This window comes from Tinamus guttatus, unplaced genomic scaffold, assembly GCF_059628265.1.
Source record: "Tinamus guttatus ecotype Peru unplaced genomic scaffold, ASM5962826v1 Tinamus_guttatus_pri_ptg000372l, whole genome shotgun sequence".
In the NCBI taxonomy this organism is placed as follows: Eukaryota; Metazoa; Chordata; class Aves; order Tinamiformes; family Tinamidae; genus Tinamus; species Tinamus guttatus.
The window spans coordinates 410509-432156 of record NW_028288906.1 but is presented as its reverse complement, the minus strand read 5'-3'; the positions used below and the strand labels follow the sequence as shown (position 1 = coordinate 432156).

The 21648-nt window shown below is 39.1% G+C and overlaps 1 protein-coding gene across 4 annotated transcripts in view; it reads right to left on the bottom strand.

The window, feature by feature from the left end:
• The window catches only part of FSD1L (fibronectin type III and SPRY domain containing 1 like), a 28060-nt gene extending 8323 nt beyond the window's left edge, over positions 1-19737 (bottom strand). For all 4 annotated transcript variants that reach the window (XM_088530415.1, XM_088530416.1, XM_088530417.1 and 1 more), the window contains exons 1-8: positions 19684-19737; positions 15976-16071; positions 14898-15029; positions 9817-9918; positions 6706-6728; positions 4255-4376; positions 1319-1528; positions 909-1007 (exon numbers count right to left, since the gene is read on the bottom strand). In XM_088530415.1, the coding sequence (XP_088386541.1) occupies positions 909-1007; positions 1319-1528; positions 4255-4376; positions 6706-6728; positions 9817-9918; positions 14898-15029; positions 15976-16071; positions 19684-19698 (799 nt within the window). In that variant the 5' untranslated portion in view covers positions 19699-19737. The remainder of the gene's footprint in view (positions 1-908; positions 1008-1318; positions 1529-4254; positions 4377-6705; positions 6729-9816; positions 9919-14897; positions 15030-15975; positions 16072-19683) is intronic.
• Positions 19738-21648: the final 1911 nt, after the last annotated feature.

Here is a 21648-nt window from a genome sequence, read left to right as displayed (position 1 = left end):
TGAAGAATGTAAGTGAATAGCAGGATCAAATTCTGTACACTATACACCAGTCTCTGCTGCTTAAGAGTATTAAAATAATTTTTAAATAGTTTTAGAAGTTTTTAGAATGCACATAAACTCATGCAGATTTCATACAGCTTTGTTTCTAATAAAGCCCTATATCCTAGAAACAGAATTCACGTTTTAATTATCTCATGCTTAGCAGTCACCATGCCCTTTTATCTTGTCACAATGAAAGCATTAGGAATATCAGCTCCATCATGATAACAATTAAGCAGCTTTTACAAAACATCAGTTCCTTGCTTCAAGAGCAGCAAGCTTCACAGAATTTTTCATCTAGCCTGTTTACAACTGAATATCAGAAGCTACCAGTCTCGGATCAACTGATTTAACACAGTGGCTTAATAATCAGAGCAATGTGAGGCTGTTTATCTTTTAGATGCTGATCATGAGAAGAATCTATAGCTCATGTTAAAAAATACTTCTCAGCATCTTCTATTTACAGAAGGCCATTACCTGTCACATGCTAAGTACCAATCACAAACCAGCTACACCAACTGCTTAAATGCTATAAGCATCCAACTGGCACTCAGTCACAAAGTTAATCTCCTCTTGCTATATTCTCAGCATGATCTAGTCTTAGATAATCTCACATGCACAGTCCAAAACGATGTACATAAGGCTCCCTTGGAGAAAATTACATCACTGCCTCTGTTTTAGCATCCGAATGCTAGAAGAACCTCCCATTTACAAACCTTTATAGCAAAATCCCTCCTAATCCTTTAGGAAAATGGTTGCCCAACCACTGCTGAAATACAGCCATTAATATACAAGCTCGTAGCTGAAGGCAGGACTAAATCTACACACAAGATTCAGTACATGTCAGTTTACAGCCTTTCTGCTTTTACCTTTGGTCTCCAGAGTCACTGGATCAGAGTATTCCCCTGCCACAGCCTTGTTGCAAGCTTGTACTCTAAAGTTCATATACTTTGTATCAAATTTCAGGCCTAAAAGAGTGGATATTTAGAAACGTGAGTTGAGATTAATCATGGACATGAAAGAGATGAAAGTCTACTTCATATAGCTGTCTTATGTAAATCTGCATAAAGCACACATATATCAGCATAAAAATTTACCAGATGTTTATTTACATAAAAACCTCAAACTCAAAACATGTGGCAGAGCCTTTTAAGCAGCGAGGCATTCAAGATATGAAACAATGAAAGCTTCACTAAATGTGAAATGAGCTTTTGTTTTTTACAAAAGTTCCAATTGTAAGCAGCTGAAACTTGTTTTTGACATATAAAAAAATCTTTACCCGACAATGTGTACTCAGAAGCCTTAATATAGTCTATTAGCTCCCAACACTGTTCATCTTTTACTCGAGGAAGCCCATCAAAGTTGGTTTTCCTGTACTCCAGTACAAAGTGATCAATTCTATTGTCTTCTTCAGGCATTCTCCATGATACTGTTACACAGTTATCAGCAACCAGACATGCAGCAAGATCTATCTCTGGAGCTTTAGGGACTGCAGAAAAGAAAATAGACTGAATATTAATTGGCTCTCCCTGGATTAGAGGTAGAAGTTGTCTTCAGCTCAGTCACACAATCCTTTTAGGGGATATATTCCATTAGCAAAATCTGATAAAAGACTGAGCATGTCACTTTCACTTAACACACAGCTAACAAAACAGGAGAAGGAAAAAAGCGTTAGCACTAGAGTTAACCTTCATAACACGTTTTTCTATGTTTGTACTTCCTTAGCAAGTTGGATTGGTTTAATGCTGCAGTGTCCACACTCTAATTACAAGCCTTTTGTGAGTATCATATCAAATTTCAAAATCACTCAATCATAACTTAACATCAATATCCTTTCTGAAACAAAAAAAGTAGGATAAGCACAAATATTTCTCAACATATTGTATACGCAAAATGTAAGCACCTATTCCCATTATTGCTGTCAGAGTGCAAAGCACTACACGAAGTCTTTTATAACTGCTTAGAATGACTAAGTCTTCATCATGACTCTGGCAAAGAGTGTCCAAATACCACAACACGGAACATCCTCTCTGCACAAGATCATTAGCATCTCCTGAGGTATGAAAGTCTATTAATGATCAACACAGTTCTACCTATGTGGTAAATATCAGGATTCAAGCACTTACAGAATGAGAGAATCATTATAGAACTCAATCTTGAAGGTCTTTTCCAACCATAAGCCACTCGACACTCTGCCTGCTAACCCACATCCCTAGGTATCTCATCTACACATTTCTTGAACTCTGCCAGAGATGGTGACCTCGCCATTTCTCTGGATAGTCTGTTCTAGAGCTTAGCTTGAAGCTGAACCAAACCTGGCTTAACTTGAGGCCATTTCCTCTCGTCCTATCCATAGCTATTCTGGAGGAGAGATCGACCCCCACCTCACTACAACCTCTTTTCAGGTAGTTGTAGACAGTAATAAGGTCTCCCCTGAGTCTCCTTCTCTGCAGGCTAAATAACCCCAGCTCCCTCAGCTGCTCCTCATAAGGTCTGTGCTCCAGGCCCCTCACCAGCTTTGTAGCCCTTCTTTGGGCACACTCCAGCACTTCAGTGTCTTTCTCAACAAAGACCATGTCAGACTACATCCCAAGCCTTTCCCTCAACCACCAGGTGGGTCACCTGGTCACAGAAGGAGATCAGTTTGCTGGGGCAGGATCTGCCTTCCATGAACCTTTCTTGGCTGCACCTGATCTGCTGGCTGTCACGCAGATGCTACGTGGTGGCCCTCAAGACGATCTGCTCCACAACTTTCCCTGATATCGAAGTCAGGCTGACAGGCCTGTGGGCAGAGCCTTCATCTGACCCTTCTTGTAGATGGGCATCACACTGGCCAGTCACCCATCATCTGGAAACTCCTCTGTCAACCAGGACCACTGATAGATGATGGAGAACAGCTTGGTGAGCACTTCCACCAGCTTCCTCAGAACCCTTGGGTGGATCCCATCTGATCCCACAGACTTGTGGGTGTCCAAGGGGAGTCTCAGGTCACTGACTGTTTCCTCACAGATTATGGGGGGTATTATTCAGCTCTCCATAGATATCTTCCAGCTCAGGGGATAACTGGATAACTGATTTGGGTGTTAAGGATTTTAGGAAAAACTTGATAGTTTGGAGCTATATTTAAAGGAATCGAGTTTTATAAACAAAATCAACTGCCTGATATCACTCAAAAGTCCAAATAATAATTAGAAATAACTTTCTAATTATTTAATAGACTTCCTACATTTTTAATAAAGGAAAGGAATGTATAACAAGGGACATACTAAAGAATATCCTTGTTTAGATAAAAGATCTTGTTCATGCTTGTTGTCACATCTTAACACTTACTCATATTCATGTAAAACAGATGCACTGATCAGCTTATTTTGCTTGTTCCTTTATCTGCTAAATACAGAACTGTGATTGTCATCCAGGAATAGAATGGGAATTTTTTTCTGGACACACTGTTAGCTGCTGACTAAGAATAACACTGGTAATTAAGCAGCCCAGTTACCACATACTGCATTACAGAAGGTAAGTGAGCAGAAGTGTAAACTGACACTGCCGAGTCCTTAACGGATTTGGAATGATTTACATCCCTGCCAACACTACTCTTGCCAAGATATTCTTGGTCAAGGGCAAACTGGTTTAAATCTGAATGAAGAGACATATATACTAGAATACTATGTTTATTTCCATTAAACTGGTAATAAATTGTCTTGTGTTTTAAACCTTTTTAACTATCATTTTGAAGAGCAACCTACTAGCTGACAGCTTCTGCATAAAATTATTTCAGCTTACAGAAAATGGAATCCAAGGTGTCATTAAAAGTTTGAAGCTCGTAGTTACCATGCTAAGAAACCTAAAGTATCTCACGGTTTTGAGGTGTGAGTATTTAGAGAGGAAGAAAAAAAAAAAAAAAAACACCAACCTCTTCCAGGACTCAGAAACTGCACAAAACACCTACAGAACATTGTATGGAAGAGTTATTATTTATCAAAACTCATCAATTAAACATAAAATCAATGGTTTTTGACATGCTATTATAATGTGAAAATTAACACAATATAACCAGAAAAGTAGTTTAACTTAACCTCCAACTTAACCTCCTTAACCTTAACTCAACCTAACCTCCAGAATATAAACTAAGCAATTTTCTCACGAGGAGGTAGAAGTGGTTACTACTTGAATAATTTACTGTATCGTTATTAAATATTTTGCATACAACTTTACCTGGCAAAAACTTTACAGCTTGCAGCATCCGCCTTTCCAGGGAGAAGTCCACCATTAGATGAGTCATGCTATCACTGACCTTTGGTTTCAGAGAAATACGGAATGCTGAAGCCATTGTAACCCTAAAGCCATGAAAACAGCATTAGCAAAACACAGTTTGGATTAAGTGCCACAGTCACTTTCAAAGTCAGGAATTAGATGACTGTATCATTAACTTCAAACTGCTAACCAGAACACTGCTTCTCCAATCAAAGACTAGCACATTTTTAAAATTCTTAATGTTTAGCAAAGATTCCAAATCACGGAGTTTGTTAGTGCAACTGCTTTGAGAATATGATGCAAGTTCCCAGTGGTTCTGTCTTACTAGCACAAAGACATTTGGAGGGAATGCAGAAAAACTTTAAGCCTTGTCTTTTCAATAGCCCAGATTTTTTTTCTCCCCCAACTAGTGAAACAAAACAAAGAACCATCATTATGCACAAAATCACAAAGCACGAAAAGCTACAGTACTGAAGAACCAGCATCATGCACTATATACCCTGAAATTTTAAAGCAAAATCTTTAGATTCAAAATATACAAAGACCATCCCAGTAAACAAGATCCAAGGTGGGGAAGAGACTAAGTTTTAAGTGTTACTCAGAGGGCATTAAAATACTGGTTAAAAGGGTGAATATTTTAATTTCATATTTTGCCTTATTTGACAATGACAAAATTGTTCTGGAATTAATCTTAGAAGAGACACTGAAGCACTGTAGAGTTAACTACTCCCATTTTGACTTTTGAAATGTAAGCTTGGTGTGTGTGTGTGTGTGTGTGTGTGTGTGTGTGTAAGATTGCTTCTATAACAGCACCCCTATTGTGCATGGACTGATCAAACCAAAAAGGAGCAAGTCTCTTATGTAATTTATCTCTTAAGACTCCAAGCCATGCAGCACCATGTCAATAAAATTAAGATAGCACACATGTCCCCTCTCTATGTTTTAAAAGGATAGCTGGAAAGCAACATACACACAATAAAAAGTCACTTGTAAAGAAAAGTATCCACTTCACACCTACACATATATGATATATTTGGAACATCTAATGCTTATCATTTTGTGTAAGTTACAAAAAACCTTAGTTTCACTTACTAGCTTCACTAGTATGTAAGGGTGATTGTGTGTTAGCTACAGTTAGATTAAGAATGGCGGAAAAGATCGAAATTTCAGGCAGGCACAAGATGAACGAAATAATATGAGGGCTGGACAGTAAAATAGGAGCATGCTAAGGATGATAAGCATATTGTGAAATACGATACAATTACGAGAGTGAAAAGACGACAGAATTAACAGGATGAATGGTTTCCCCAAGATAAAGCTGACTTTCTGAAATCCCGTACAGGCCATCTATCAGAGTGTACTGTTCATCTGGACTGTTACAGCCAAAATTTAATCAAAAAATTATTCTTCCTTGGTGAACAGTAACAGAATATTAAGAAGTTAACTACAGATAGTTTCTAACTTCTGTTTAGGCTCAGTGATTCTACACAGCACCAGCCACAGCTAATTCAACAGCATTAAACTATAGAACATTGCAACAAACTGAAAGGAATAAAGCTACATTTGTTCCTTGTCAAAGAGTCACTGTCACTACTGGTATGATTTACTGTGGACTAGTTCTCTATCCACAGAAAAGCAAAATTATTTTTTCTAATAGTTACTAATATTACAATAAAGTTCAGAAAAAAACTAGACAGATTAACTGTAAATTGATTGCAAATTAAAGCAAATTTATTTGGTCAGTGAGTAGCAAATGCTGAAAACCCCTTGTGGGCTGTCTCAAACAATTACACAGAGCATGTGGGTTTTATGAATTGAAAGGCCAGAGTCTCAGAGCATTATTAGCATTTTTCCGAGTCAGGAAAGACGGCCTTAAAATTTATTGTGAAGTAATACAAGTTTAGCTTTCTGAACAGTACTTTGAAGGAACAACGAAAAACAACTAGAGATAGTGAATTCAACGACATCATCCCTAGTGATGTCACAAGAAACACTTCAACAGCTACAAGACCTCACATTCAAAAGGAACAAGCCCATCTAAGTATTAAGAAAAGATCAAGGTTTTATCATAATTTAAAGGGACACGGTCAACTCGAAACATTATTCCATTTCAGTTGTCAGGTTTGCTAAAAAAAACTTTATATTTTGCTCTTACAGAGCTATAATTCCATGGATTAAAAGCATCTTCTCTTTAGTAAGGTATTAAAGGTCCCAAGTCAAAAAAGAACAATACTAAAAGTGAAAAGGATCCAAGTTTTCCCTCTTCTTTCCTAAGTTTTGATGTCAGAAAACATTTAGGAAGGAGTAAAGAGTTAGAATGAATTTAAGTTGACTGTGTCACTTTAAAAATAAATGCAGTTTCAAGAACAAGATTAATCCAGAGAGACAAAAAGGGTAGACTTTGTACTGTACCTATCTTTGATCTGTCTGGAAGCCTTGGTGCACATCAGGAGAAGAGAGAGAAGGTAGTTAGTGTTTCCATGCAAGACTCAGAGACAATAACATGCAAGAAGACAATATTCTCAAAACTGTGGTGCTCAGATTTGAAGATTACAACATATTTAACATTTGTATCAAAACAAATTTTCCGCATAAAGCATGTTAATGGTATTGGTTAGAACTGAAAAAGTGGATCACCTTATAACAAATCTCAAGCCACACCAAACCAATTCCAAATTACTCCACTTCCTAAGCATTACTTATAACCTGCTTTCATGTTTCCTCTGAAAGTTACAATGCTACTCAGATAATGCTTCCTAAAAGGGTCTCTCCATATGCCTAGATAGAAATAAATAAATAAATCACAGAATATTACCACAGCATTTAAATGATACCACTGAAACAGATGCAGAAATAGCAGTGGTAATTCCAGAGGTAAGCTTTTACTGGCATTTAGAAATACAATCCCCCTCCCTTACCAAGAGGAGCTGCAAATGCAGAGTGAAATGTTATTGTAGAAAGCTAAGTGATGGCTTAGACCAACCTACTGAATCCCTGTTTGGGGTTAACATTGCTGTTTGATCTAACATGCAACTGAGTTTGCCTTCAAAGAAAGGACAAGCCAAAATATTTTAAAACATAAAAGGTATTTATGATATATTTTTAAATTACTCCAAAATATTTTATTTGCTATAAAGCACACTAGGGGAAAATCACGATTGCCTGTGCTCTAAAACTGATTATATATTCTCAAGGCAGAAAGTGCAAACAAGCCTAAAAAAGACTTAGCTTAAGAGATAGCTGTGTCTTAATATAAAACAAACCTACTATAGAAACTACTAACAGATTGTCCTATATGGCAGCTGTAAACTGTAGCTGTCACTTCAGAAAGTGTAAAACCTTCTTAGGAACCTTCATAATTTCTACATCTTGCAGAGTATTTTGTGCCCAGAACTGCAAGACAGACCTGATTTAACTTCTCTGAACTTCTGTTTTCAAGGCCACTTTATGCCAGTGTTTCCAAGGCCTATTTTAGTTAGACAGCTGTGTAACTGTCAAACTACATCCTACCTAGCCACTAAATTCTCTCTTATGTGGAATTCATGTTCTTTTGACTTCAAGATGAGCTAATGATGCCATCAAAAGTCTAAGAAAAGCAACAAAGAAAAAAAAATGTTTAGTCTTATGCTAATTTCTCTTGAACTGGACTACTGCAGAAGCTAATTAAAGCTGGGGATGGAGTTTCCCTAGCAGCAGCCGTTCGTATTTTTATTAGTTTAGTGGTAGCTTCAGCTAGTCAATAGCCAAGGCTGCATTTTCTTAAAATGCATAATACAACCAAAGCACATTTCCACATTCGAGTTAGTGTAATGCAAGTTTCAAGTCCTAAAGTTAACTGAATTGATTTTTATTATCTTAAAGTCTCAAATTCTACATGTTAAAGAAATATTAGAAGAACTCAAGAATAACTTTCCTTAGAATATTTGATTGAAAAAAAGAATTGGAGGACCTAAAAAGAAAACTTACAATGAGTTCAGAACAATATGTACAGTGCTTAAGAGCTAATTCAGTCATTATACATCACTATGACAAGCCAAAAAGACAACTTAAACCGAAATGCTAAGAAAAACACCTAGTTTAGAAATTGTCATTCTTCAGGGTAAATGAATCAAAGTTGAGATTCAAGAAGCGAGACAGCACACAAACTTGTATCCAAAAAGCATAATTCGCACATTAAGAGAGCTTTCTTGGCACTGTTCTAAAATGATTTGTGCCCTTGCTCCAGGTAAAACACAGAAAGGCAAAAGTAATTAGGCGTTGGATTGGTGTGGCTGAACCTGCTACTGATGAAAGTTTTATTAAAACAAGCTACACTAAACAAGACCTAACTCTATGGGAGGAAAGTGTCCCCTGACTTATTTTACTAGTTTGTAAGTATTCCCTTCCAATTGGACACATTTTCACTACGATTTACAGATCTGTTGTTGCATCATATATGCTATTTGTATTAGAATGACAATATGAGGCCCTGAATAGGGTCTTGTTTTCATATTGCAAAGATACATAATTAGCTTTTGGGAATACAGGAAAATTGCCATGAGTTTGGTTTCCTAAGATTTTTGAGAACAGCTATAAAGTTCAAGGTTACAAACTAAAGATCCACACCTGCATAAAGTTCTGTAAAACAAACACATCTTGTCATTTATGCATGGCTACAAACAAAATATTGAGACATTTGGCAAGTACCACATAACAGTTTAGGACAACTGACAGGCCACTTGCCAAAGATCTGAGGGCTAGCTATCATTCACATTCTAAGTTTTGGTTCTGTACTATGCACATTTATTTCATCTTCACTTCCTGGGTTACCCAGCATCAACACAGATCTACTGAACACTGATTGTTAGCTATCCCGGAAAGGAACTCCTTTTCCTCCTCCCTACAAATATATGTAATATACTATATATAACCTACCATAAAGGACAAATTAAGTATGGCCTCACAGCTCAGCACAAAGTCTCAAATTGTTCTGGTACTTGTGTTTAAGTGACACTGAAGATTGAAAGCAGCTAACATAGCAGTCTACTTAAATTGTAGCTGACCATAAGCTCTGCAGCTTGTAACCTTTTCCACTGCAGATGCTACACAGCACTACAGAGATTCTCAAACTGATCTCACTTCTGATGGAATTACTAAGCAAGGCAGTACTCGTGGATGCAATCCACAATGCAGTGGATTACTACTTCAATCTCCTAGGGGTAATTAAACTACAAAAAAAAAAAAAAAAAAAAAAAGAGCGAGACTGAGCTTTTTAACTCCAGCGCTTTGCGGACACATTTAAACTTGACTATGCTTTAAAGTTCCCTGAATAATGAAGCTACTAAGACCAATTTGACAAAAGCTAATTTAAAACTGGTGAGACTGTAACTCTTAGACCCAGTGGACACTTAACTATGCTTTTATGTGCATCACCACCCTTACTCTTGAAAAATGTCTCCTGCCAGGCTCTGAAATGCAAAGGCTATTTAACATTGAGACAAGCATCAGCACCTGCCTTATGCACATCAGTTTAATATTTTCTACCTTTGAGAATTCCACAGGGTCCTTTATGTCCAGAGACTGTGCAGCAAGTTCTAGCAGTTCTTCAGAACTCTCCAGCGCACTACTACACTGACTAAGTTGATTCTGAAGCAAAAAAAAAAAAAAAAAAAAAAAAAATCACTATTCGAGGCAAATACGTGATTTTTATACACTAGCAAAGCAGGACTACTTAGCTAAACAAAGCTACTAAAACTGATACATACTATGTTAACTAGAACGTTCTTGTGCCTCATTAGTACACATATATCTACAGCACATCCTATAAAATTCAGGAGTGGAGTAAATGGAATTTAGTAAATGGAATTCATGTAACTCAGATTTATAAAGCTAGATTTCATTTATAAATCTAATTATTCTAAAAATCATGATTTCAGAAGATGGCTGCTTAAGTCTGAGTGTATCCACATTTACTTGTATTCACAGAAATGCATTACATTAAACATGATCAGTTAACTCATGTAACAATAATCTTGACAGAGGGAAGCAGTAGAACTGTCATAAAAGAAAATCCTAAAAGTATGTCTACTTTGCCAGTATATGTCTGGCATATGTCTACTATGCCAGTATAATGGACTGGGGGCAGTAGGGAGGAAGAACAAAGGAAAAACAGTAGAAGACAAATTTCTTTAACCAAGACCACCAAAAACTATCATTAAGCTAACATTTCAGGTAAATAAATCAGTCCAGTGTTTCAACATCATTTCTAGTATTGTATACTATGGATACATCTCCAAAACATACAGAGTAGGGTCCTAAGCATACTGCACATCTGACAAGTTGTTAATTCAAACTGTAGTCCTGCCAGCAGCTTTTGTATTGTCATTTGATCTACAGCTATTTTTCTAACCAAATTGATACTTGTATACCTTAGTCTTAGAACAAATGACCATCGTATAATCATTTTTCTTTGAAAAAAGCTTTTAGGAAAAAAAAAAAAAAAAAGACTTGAACTAGTCAGTGTCTCAGGATCAAATTCTATTAACTTCAAGAACAAACTACCCTCAAGCACTTCAGAACTATAACTAGTTTTGGCAAGACATTAGATGTACCTCATTCGTAATGCTTGAGGACAAAACAGCAGCAAGGAAACAGTTCAAGAGCTGTAAGTTTAAACACAGTTTGTAGAAGACTTTTGGGGCACGTGATTAATGCAAGTTGTCATTTACCTAAGACAGCTGCTGTCCTCTTTGGAGGATATTCAAGGCTGACCAAGTCATACAGCAAGCATCATATGGCAAAATGTTCCAAGGGAACACCTCAAAGCAACAAATGCAAAAGGTGCATTTTATTTTTCAGAAATTATGTAGTACCTAGATGTTTACATTAGCATCTCACTAACATATAGTATTTTGGAATGAACATAAGCATTTTAGTGTTGTTAAGTTAGGCAGTGCTAAATAAGACAAATACTTTCAAAGTTCCTTCTATACGAACTGAGTATTTGGAAACAATCATAACATAAAAGAATTATGTAGCCCCTATTTTTCAAGCTTTCCCTCTGCAGCTTAAGAAGAATCTAGCTTCAGCACAAGCATTTTAAAGGAACATTAAACTAAGAAGGCCCCCTCCTTTCAAACAGCAATTTTCAATCCCGATCTAAGATGAGGATTTGGATAAAACCAAATCACATATAAGGCAATTGTCATCTGTTGGTCTGGTCTGTTAAGAGCCACTGTTAGGAAAAGCACTCCCTGCATAGATCCTTCTGTGCCTCAGTTACAGAAGAAATTTGCCTTGTCACCAAAAGAACATCCCTTGGGGATGCAGTTGGATACCAGCCTCTGCTGAAAGACAAGTAGGGCTCTTAATGACTGTGTCAGTCATCTGTAACATTCCACTTGCCTTCATCCTCTTCTGATTTTAAGAAATAGCTCAGCTGTTTGGCTGAGCTATCACGTGGGTACCAGGCAGCAATTCTTGATCCCGCAGCACTACACACACAAGCTTTCACAACCTGTTTCAATCCCAGTTGAGTTGTTAAGTGAAACAGATCAATTCAACTAACAAATACAGTCAAGCCAAACAGCCATATGAGTAAGTGTCAAAATGGTTTCCAGTACCAGAACACATACTGGCAAGATGAATACTAGCTCTTCTTGACTACAAGTTAAAATAATTAATGCAAATCAAAGCTGAACTTCCCTCGAGAGCTGTTCGATAAGAGCTATTTATTTCTCAAGACTTTCAGTTCCAGGTGTCTCCATGGACCTGGATAGGCCCCTACTTTAAGCTCCAACCAGTCCAGGCATACTTTTGAAAGGAATTTCCAACAGAGAAACATACCCTGCCTTTGTGGGACAGCAAGATCCAAGGAGCTGAAAATACTCTTGTTCTCAAGCACTCTGACACAAATATCATAGAATCATAGAATGCTTACGGTTGGAAGGGACCTCTAGAGGTCATCTAGTCCAACCCCCAATATGTAGGAAAGCAAATAAGCTTGCAGAACAATTTGTAATTTAACCCACTTGAGTGAAACAAAAGGAATCCAAGTTAACGAATTGTACAGAAATTCACTCATCATTACCTTAAAAGGAAGTTCTGAATTCTATCAGCACTCAGAGAGTGTCTATTTCCTTGCCTCTAGACCGTCATCTAACAGCTAAGTCTTCTTTCTAGGCTTCTAAGGACTCTTGCTCAACTTTTAAAGTAAATCCTTAAGCTTGTCCTCTTTAACAATTTATTTACTACTCTGCAAAAGGTCTCTCTAACTGCAGCTGACAATGCTTCTTTTCCACTGAAGAGTATTCCTCAAACTGCAGGTACCTTGAAAATCTATTCTCCCCCCTGCATGTACACGCACATTCAGATTGCAGGCATTTAACAGAAGGCCCCAACAGCTCTAATCTGTTCGGGTTTGCACCCCAGTTTCAAGGAAGCATTTGCAAAACACTGAAATTAGTGAATCAATACACACTGGTGCATTCATCTATAAAAACTGCAAAACTCTATATAAACTCAAAATTGTCAACTTCTAAGTATAAAAGATTAGTGTCATTAAAGACCAGCAAGACTTGCTGCACAACCAGATATACTAGCAGAAACAATACATCAGTACCTGATATAAGGAATAAGCAATCAGCATTTTAAAATAACTCTAGTTGGAGACAAAACAAAACAATAGGTGACCGAGGAAAGGTTAGCAGAATTAATTTGTATTTCAGATTAACAGCCACAAGATTTGTCTAAACTAGCCCAGGTAGAATAAAGTCAAGGATTACAAACTTGTAATGAAACAAACATTGTCACTTAGAGAAAGAGAGAGAGAGAGAGAGAGAGAGAGAGAAATAAAAAAAAACAACAGTGTTTGCTCCAAGATGGAGGAGTGGAATTTATTCGGCTCAGTACACTACAGAGCAGACAATACTCAAGTTGCTAATTAGATCCTTTTGGAATTTCTCAAAGTGTGTACAGATATGACACAGAGAAAGAAGGAATGAAAGAATGAAAAGTAGAAAAGAAGAAATTGAACATAAGCTAGAAGAAAAAAAAAAAGGTAGTCAAATAGCTATACAAACTGTCAGTTAAACAAGAAACAGTAGAGATACCTCAGTACAGATATATTAAATTCTGACTAATAAAGATCTTCAACAGTGACATGCTGCACAATAGAGTTTTTTGTGGTTTTTTTTTGAATTTCATATGTGCAATATGAATTCTGTGTCAAACTTAACATGACCATTGTCACAACCATAACATTCTCTTCTTACAAGATGGGATGGAATATAACAAAGATTCCTCCTTAGAACTTTGAGAACTTAGCTTTGCTATAACAACTTTTTTGCATTATTCATCCAAAAATTAATAAATATTCAGATATTATACAAATGGCATCTGAAGGAGACCATTTGTAAACAGAATTTGGAAACACTGCCTAGTACTGCTACAAGAGAGCTGGAAAACATGAAATAAAGCACTTAACTACCTTAGTTGAAGGTTGTACACATTTCTTCACAGGAACTCTAGCAAAAGCTTGCATGCAAAACTCAGAATGGTCTATTATTTCAGGATAAAACTACAGAACAAACTTTAAATCTGCTTTAATATTCAGCCAGAAGTTTTGAAAAGTTTTACATCAATAACCTTTAAGCATGGTAATAAAAAAGACCTTCAAAGGGAACCTTATCTTACAAAGCAGTTCCTAAAACTTCTTTAACCAAATAATAGGAAAGGTAAGGGAACATGATGCTTTCAAGAAAACCTTTACTGCTTTGTGTACGTGAAAAGAACAACACAAAACTTGATTTCTAATACTACGCTCTAAGAGGAGCGTAGGACTATAGGACTATAGGACTATAAAAGTAGGAGTATAAAAAAAATAGGCTAGAAAGATGGCCTGTTTAAAAGCTGTAAATTTTCCTATGGCTCCCTGCAGCAACACTAGTTTTTCTGAAAGCTGAAGTTAACTTGTAACAAACTACTGCAAAAACCACAGACCTTGCACGTGTTTCAAACGGCTATATTTTTGCTTCAATTTCTCTGAAACTTACTGCAAAACAAAAATCTCCTACTTTAACCAATGGAACTGTATAAATATGAAGTTCATATAAGTTTAGTATCAGACACCAGTGTAACATTTTTCCCAAGAATGCAGCATCTTCCAAAGTGTGTATATAAGTCTCCAAATGTTAAGTGGAAGATGACCAGTTCTGTCAATAGGATGTTGGCCTTTGTGTTCAACATACCCAGTGTTGAACCCAATGCAAGTCCCGGCCTTAGCAAATTACTTCAATATGTAAGTTCATCTGCTGTTCTGCCTTGAACTGGAAAAAAAAATTCCAGTCCAGATGCTATTTTTAGTAAGATGGTAGTAAATCCAAAGTTTGCTCCTATGCAGACATTCTCCAGCTGTAAATAATAGGTAGAACTACTTGCTTTCTGCATATTGTCAAAAACTATGAATTACCCTAACAGAAGGGACCACGTAAGTACTTAGAATACACATTTCCAGTTATATTTCTTGCAAACACAACCAAAATAATCATTTTCAGTTAAGACTTAAATAAGCAGCTTAAAAAATGTTTTTACTTAGCTGCAAAAGTTTACTTTAGCTATGAAGTTACCTGTAGAGCTTGAATTTTACGGGCCTCTTCCTGTTGAATAGTGTTGGTCATAGTACCTTTCATCTCATCCAATATGGAATACAGACCATCAAATTCTTCATCCAACTCGGAGATAACATTAGAAGAGTTTTCCTAAGAGGATTGAAATTGTTGCAGTCAGTATTAAAATATGACACAGTAGGTCTTTTTGACCAAAAAATATGCTGTCTGCCCAAACACACCTTACCATGACTATGTACTTTACCTTACCTTCTTATTACTTCTCAGTTTACCAGAGAAAAGAAAATACTGCCACCTCCTAACTTGACTTGACAAGAGGACACTTCAACTGAAATCTGTGCAAGCCTGACAATGATACAAAACTTGCACATAACCAATTATTTGGCAGCTTTAATACCAGAAGGCCTTCATTTCCCTTTCATTACTAGATACTTGTAAAGAGGTAATCCACTATAGTAAAAATGGCTTAATTCAACACTACATTTGTATAATCTACATTCAAGAAACCATCTGGAATGTATGAGGAATGAGGTTCATTCCTAAAGTTGGTTTAGCGTTAACAAAAGATAGCAAACCTTGCAGTCTTTGCTCATCAATAGGGAACCTTGCTCGTTGACAAGGAAAACACACCTAGACCTTGTTCTGGAGCAGAAGTTACAAAAATTAGATAAAACTGACATACACACACCAATCTGCACATGATAAAAAGGAAAAGATTATAGAATTCTTATTCTTTTCTCATCAAAACAGTCCTCTTTTTCCACATACCAAATAGAGTGGTATTTTTAAAAAACAGACTACCTCCAACTGAGAGGAGTTTGAAGCCTTGCCTACTACAGAAATCAAGTCTCGTGACAGCTTTTCACACACGAAAAAAAACAAAAACAATAAGCCACATTCCTTCCCATTGTAGACAGGCTTCAAAAACAAGATTTTTTTCTATCTGATTCCAACATGATGATTTTAAACTCAATTCATACAGCTCACCTCTTGTAAACTTCAAATAATTTCCCATTTTTCAGTCTCAATGTTTATCTCCCCTCCCAGATGTAAACTTCAACCTTAAACATGTATGTACCTGAACATTTTTTATTGTATGGTTCAGCATGTCTATAAAGTTGTGAATTTCATCATTTTTGTTTGCTAGAGTAGAGACAATCCTTTGCAGCGTCTCCTAGAATTACAAAAAATAAGACGTTACTAAAGAAACATGACTTTAACCATCACCATTTCAGCATATGTGGAAGGTATCACAGATTGTTTCCTACAGCACTAACAGAATTCCATCATACACATTCAAATTATATTCTGTTCTTGAAAGAAAAAAAATAATATTAAAGGCCCAAAAGGCATTCTGACAAGCTAAAAATTTTTTGTTAGTTTAAAAGAAATCATTTAATACTGAGTAGCATTTGTTTATTAAAAGCAAGGAAGCACCTTTATCCTTTCACACAAACATCTAAAACAACTCTTTAACCCTATCTCCCTCAAGGAACTTAACCACTAATCTTAAGCCGTGCCTCTACCTGTTTTCTTTGGCCCCTTCATCAGCAGTTTTTAAATAAACCTCTTAGGATGTATTTATCAGTTCTCTGACCTCTTGTCTGCTTCCAAACTGAAAACACTGTAGCTCACATATGAGACAACTAACAGGAAGGGAAGTTCCACTGCTTTTTACAAACACGCACTTTGAAACAATACCATTACGGAAAGATACAATACAATTACTTGTGACAACTGAAATTAGGACTCATTAGAAAAGCAAACAAGTCAAGGTGGTATCTTTCTGAAACAGTGAGGCTTATTTGCAAGGCTTAATTACAGAATCCTTTCAGTGCTTGGTTAAAATTTTACATTTAAAACAACTTTTATCCACACTATGCTAGCGATGAAATGCTATGATATAACCAGCTGCTTCTGCATTCACTACAGACCAGAAGCAATTGTTTTTGCATGTCAGAAAGCCTGCAGTTAAGCTTTAGATCCTATAAACATAACTGTCAATTTGGATGAACAAGAAAACTCTCAATCCTCTTTCAACTAGGATTTTAGGGCTTACTCAGTTCTACCATGTGGAAAAAATAAGTCTTGTTATACACAGCTAGAGAACCCAAAAGCATTATTCAGTAGTAAATAAGACTAAAAGAAAAGGTCTACATTTGAAGAGTGTTTAGAATGCCTTTAACTAAGCAGTCTAAAATATGGCAGAGACTAGAAATAACTGTCAAACAAGCTGTTTCCTAAAACAGCTGAAGTTAAATTCAACAATCAGTCAAGGATCAGTAAGGGTCTAAGCAAGCTACCAATATCTCCAAAGAGGAATTCCATCTTCAAGTTTGACCCATCTTAACAATAAACATTCCTAATCTATGAACAGGTGAAAAAAGGCCTCAAAATCCAGCAGCACTAACAGCACAGTGTATATGAACCACCAAAGCACATGACACTAAAATAGAAAGGCAGCTTTTAAGAGCAACTAACATAATACACAGATTTTCTTCCAAACATTACCAAGATATATGATAAATTCAGGCCACTGCATTATTCTCCATTTCTTATAAATGGAATTTCTGCAAATTCACTACAGTTATGTACAATGACAGGCACACTAAGGAAAATTATATTTACAGAGCAATTGAGCCTTATACATAAATTACATAATATGACAGCAACTACAGTATCAAGTTCAATAAAAATTCTTGGTATTTATCCCCCTAAGGATACTTAAATTCACTCTACATTCATGAATGCATTACTTTGTTATAAATAACTCTTGGAACACCTTGGAGGTTAACAGATATGTTAGCTAGAGGGTGTTGAAGTGAGGTCCTAAAAATCAGTTTCAAAATCATTTTCCAAATATCATCGTTAGATTATTATACAGCAGTTGAAGTTTAAGCCATTTCCTTCTAATACTTGGCATAGTAGTCCTCTTCAGTTTTCAGTACCTACTCTTATTCTCAGAATCTAGAACTTTTTTGAAGTAAAAAATACACAGCATTTGTAAGGCAACAGTGCTGATTTGCAAGGGTTGACAAAGGTGAAAGGACAAAGCCCTGCAGCATGTGGTGGCACAGTAGTCTTGACAAGAGCATAAAAGAAAACAGCCCCTCCCTGAATAACGAACAATTGACATTATATTACCCTACAGCATCTGTCGAAGCAGCTGGGCACCTCGAATGTTAAAGAGTAAACTTTAGTAAATTAAACAATTACATCATTCTTACTTGTTAAGAAGCAACTTAAACTCTTCAATCTTATGGCTGCATGCAGATCTGAATTTCTAAAGCACATGAGTGCTTATGCTACATTAATTTTCCATAAAGGGACCAAATTTCCAAATGAAGTGTCATACTTAGTCTCCATTAACTTAGTCTTCCATATTTCTTTCACATGCTGGAAATGACAGAGTTTTGCAAAATTGCTTAAGAGAATATACAAGTCACCCTGCTCTATGAGCATCCCTAGCTTCCTTGCTCATATTATTGGCCAAAAATGTCCCCGAGACCTTCCAGTTTTAGCCAAACAAGTGATGAGAGAACCAATTTCAATCATAGAGCTACAGCATTTTAGCAAAGTCATGGACAGCTGCAAATCAGCAGCAGAATAATTGCTAGTTATATGATTAATAATGATTATTCTACTGCCTTCAGAGCCTCCAAGTAGCACCGAAATTCAGTTATGCACAATCACGTCACTGAGGAACATCCGTGCAGAGCACCCACGTGACAGTTGCAGCCATCCTGGGCATGCCAAACAACTACATGCTGCTTCAAGTTCACGCAGCATCTACTAGAGAAGCACTCTCAGAAAGTTCACATCTCACCTTCTAAACATAGATGATGATGAACAGTCAGTAACACACGCTAAACTAAGCAACTAACTTCTCAGATCAATACACTTCAAGCCATTAGCAATGCCAGTCATGCAGACTGCTTGCAAAACTCTAAGTACATAAAAGCATAGTCTTCAAGAAGTCAGCAAGCAAAGTAGGTTTGGACTGCTAGCTAAAAAGCTACAATGAGCCAAAATTTTTGCAAGGGCTTTTTAAAAAAAAAAATAATAATAATAATAAATAAAGAGTAAGGGAAAAAAGCACAATCCCCAAGCACAATCCCCACAATCCCTTTACCAAATACAGCCCTGCTACTCAGTGAATTCCTGGAGGGAGACAGCAGCAGGTGAGGGAAGGAGGAATTTACAGCACAGCAGTCACATGAAAAAAAAGAAAAATGCAAAAGAAAAGATACTTCCATTAATTAGTTCCCTTCAGTACAGCTCTACATGAATGGGAAACCAACGGGCCTGTCTGCACTCTGTAATTGCTTATGACAGGAACATACACTAGGAAAGGGCTTTATGCCAGGGCTGTACTTTATTAAAATAGCAACTGTAAGCATAAAGCGAGCATCCCAAAAACGCAGGCACCGAGAGGCCAAAACTCAGTATTCAGCCACGTGACTCTCCAACCTCTCCGTACCCCTGCTACAAAGTAATGCTCGACAGAACGAACAGAGAAAACGAAAAGCGCCTCTCCATCACGGCCGCCCTGCTAGTACAATAGGACGTGACCGTCGCTTCCTTAATCGTAGTCCCCTTTGCCCACGGAGGCAGCACGCTTCTCACCGGCCCTTGCGGGGAGCTTCTCCGGGGGCCACTGCGGGCAGTGACTGCTCGACTTGCCCGGCAGAGGGAGGCAGCCGCCGCGGGGAAGCCGCTCTCGCCTCTCGCTCCCAGGAGCGAGCACTCGGCTCCCCGCCCGCCCTCCGCCGCGGCCGGCTCTCACCTTCTGCTCCTCCATGGCGAGCGCAGGCGAGGCAGGGCAGACTGAAGGGAGTGCGACACCTCGTACGCCCCGACCGTTCAAGCAGGCAACGGCCACCAACCGTCACCCGCGAGCCCGCCCCCCTTCCCCGACCCGGCCGTGGCACATGCGCGCGGGAAGGCCACCCCGCCCCGGCCCTTTGCGCATGCGCTGCCCGCCCTGCCCTCCAGCGCACACACACCCCCTCCTCGCAACCCAATAGGAGGGCGCCGCTGTGATGGCCCCGCCCCCTTGAGGGGAGGGCGGCGGAGGAGGGCTCCTTCTGGGCATGCGCAGCGAGCGGGGCGCGCCGCGGGCAGGGGGCGGGGCCGAGGCCGAGCAGAGCGGCCCAGGGTGGGGACCCTCCGGGAGGGGGCCCGGAGAGGGCGGAGGCGTCGGCTGGATCGCGAGTTCGAGTCCCGTGGCCGCACGAAGGGCTCACATGGGTCTGGTTGATGAGCCTAAATGGGTGGTATTTGGTTGTCCCAAATGGGACACAGAGGTATGCGCAGCATTTGCATATGGTCTGCGCAGCAGGATTGTTCCTTGCTGCCTCAGGAGCTCGTAATAGCCTTAGCAGAGTTCTCTGATTGCTGCAGCAGCTGCACCTAAACTGGCTCTTCTTAGGGAAAGCAAAAGCTGAGGGCGGAGGTGCTGCACGGAACACTGAAAATCAAAGTATTTCTACACAGTTTGAGCCCCATGGCAGTCTCTGCAGTTGCGTGCTGTTCCCTTGCTGCCACGTGTGTGGGAGAGCCTGGAACGGGGACCTGAGAGGACGCAGGATCTGCCCGGCTGTGCCGTTGTCTGCGGAGCCACCGGTCCTGCGAGGAAGCTTCACTTTATCTCAGCACTCGTCAATCCCATTAGGAAACGAAAAAAAAAGTGAGCTCACCAGTGCTCGGAAGGAGCAGCAGTCTCGTGATGATGATATTTTGTGGAGATGCAGGCACAAAATGCCTGCCAGGGTGGAAGTGAAGTTCTGGTCTTTCAGCGGCAGCCCAAAGATTTGAGTGTTAGGGAGCAAAGCAGCAGGAGCCACTGGAAGCTGCCCCTTACACAGCCCTGCTGAGGCCACATCCGGAGTCCTGTGACCAGTGCTGGACTCCCCAGCACGAGAGGGACATGGAGCGACTACAGAGAGTCCCACGCAGGGCTACGAAGATGATGAGGGGCCCAGAGCATCTCCCCTGTGAGGAGAGGCTGAGGGAGCTGGGGCTGTTCTGCCTGCAGAAGAGAAGGGGATCCCCCCATCCCGCCTTCTGCAGAGCTGGGGGGGATCTCATCACCATAAGGGAGGTGTCAAGAGGATGGGGCAGGTTTGGTGGCGCCAGTGACAGGACGAGAGGCCACAGCCACAGACTGAAGGGCAGGACATTCCACCTGAAGATGAGGAAAAGCTCTCGATGGTGAGGGTGACAGAGCCCTGGAACAGGCTGCCCAGAGAGGCTGTGGAGTCTCCTCCTCTGGAGATCTTCCAAACCCGCCTGGATGCCACCCTGTGCCACGTGCTTTGGGTGTCCCTGCTGGAGCAGGGGTTGGACTAGATGATTCATAGAGGTCCCTGCCAACCTCAACCACTCTGTGATTCTGCACTGGAGTTGACCCTCTGCTCTGAGCATCATTTAAGTGAGATGGCAGCACATCCCTGAGGCAATCAGAAGGAAGCCTGTGGTAAATACAGGACAGGAAAAAGCCTAAGAGGAAATAACTGAAATTGGAAGGTGGCGTGATTTGCCTTCCAAGTTGTAAAACTCCCATTTTCCCATATCCATCTAGATGTGCCATGGGTGTTACATGCCCTGGGCTGGGCTGCGCTTGGAACATTTATGGCATGTTCCAGACACTTGATCCAGTATTTCATTTTTTTTAAAAAAATACTTTGTTCCAGCAACACCCACTGCCTATGCTGGCAATTACCATAATTGCATATGCAAAAATCATTCT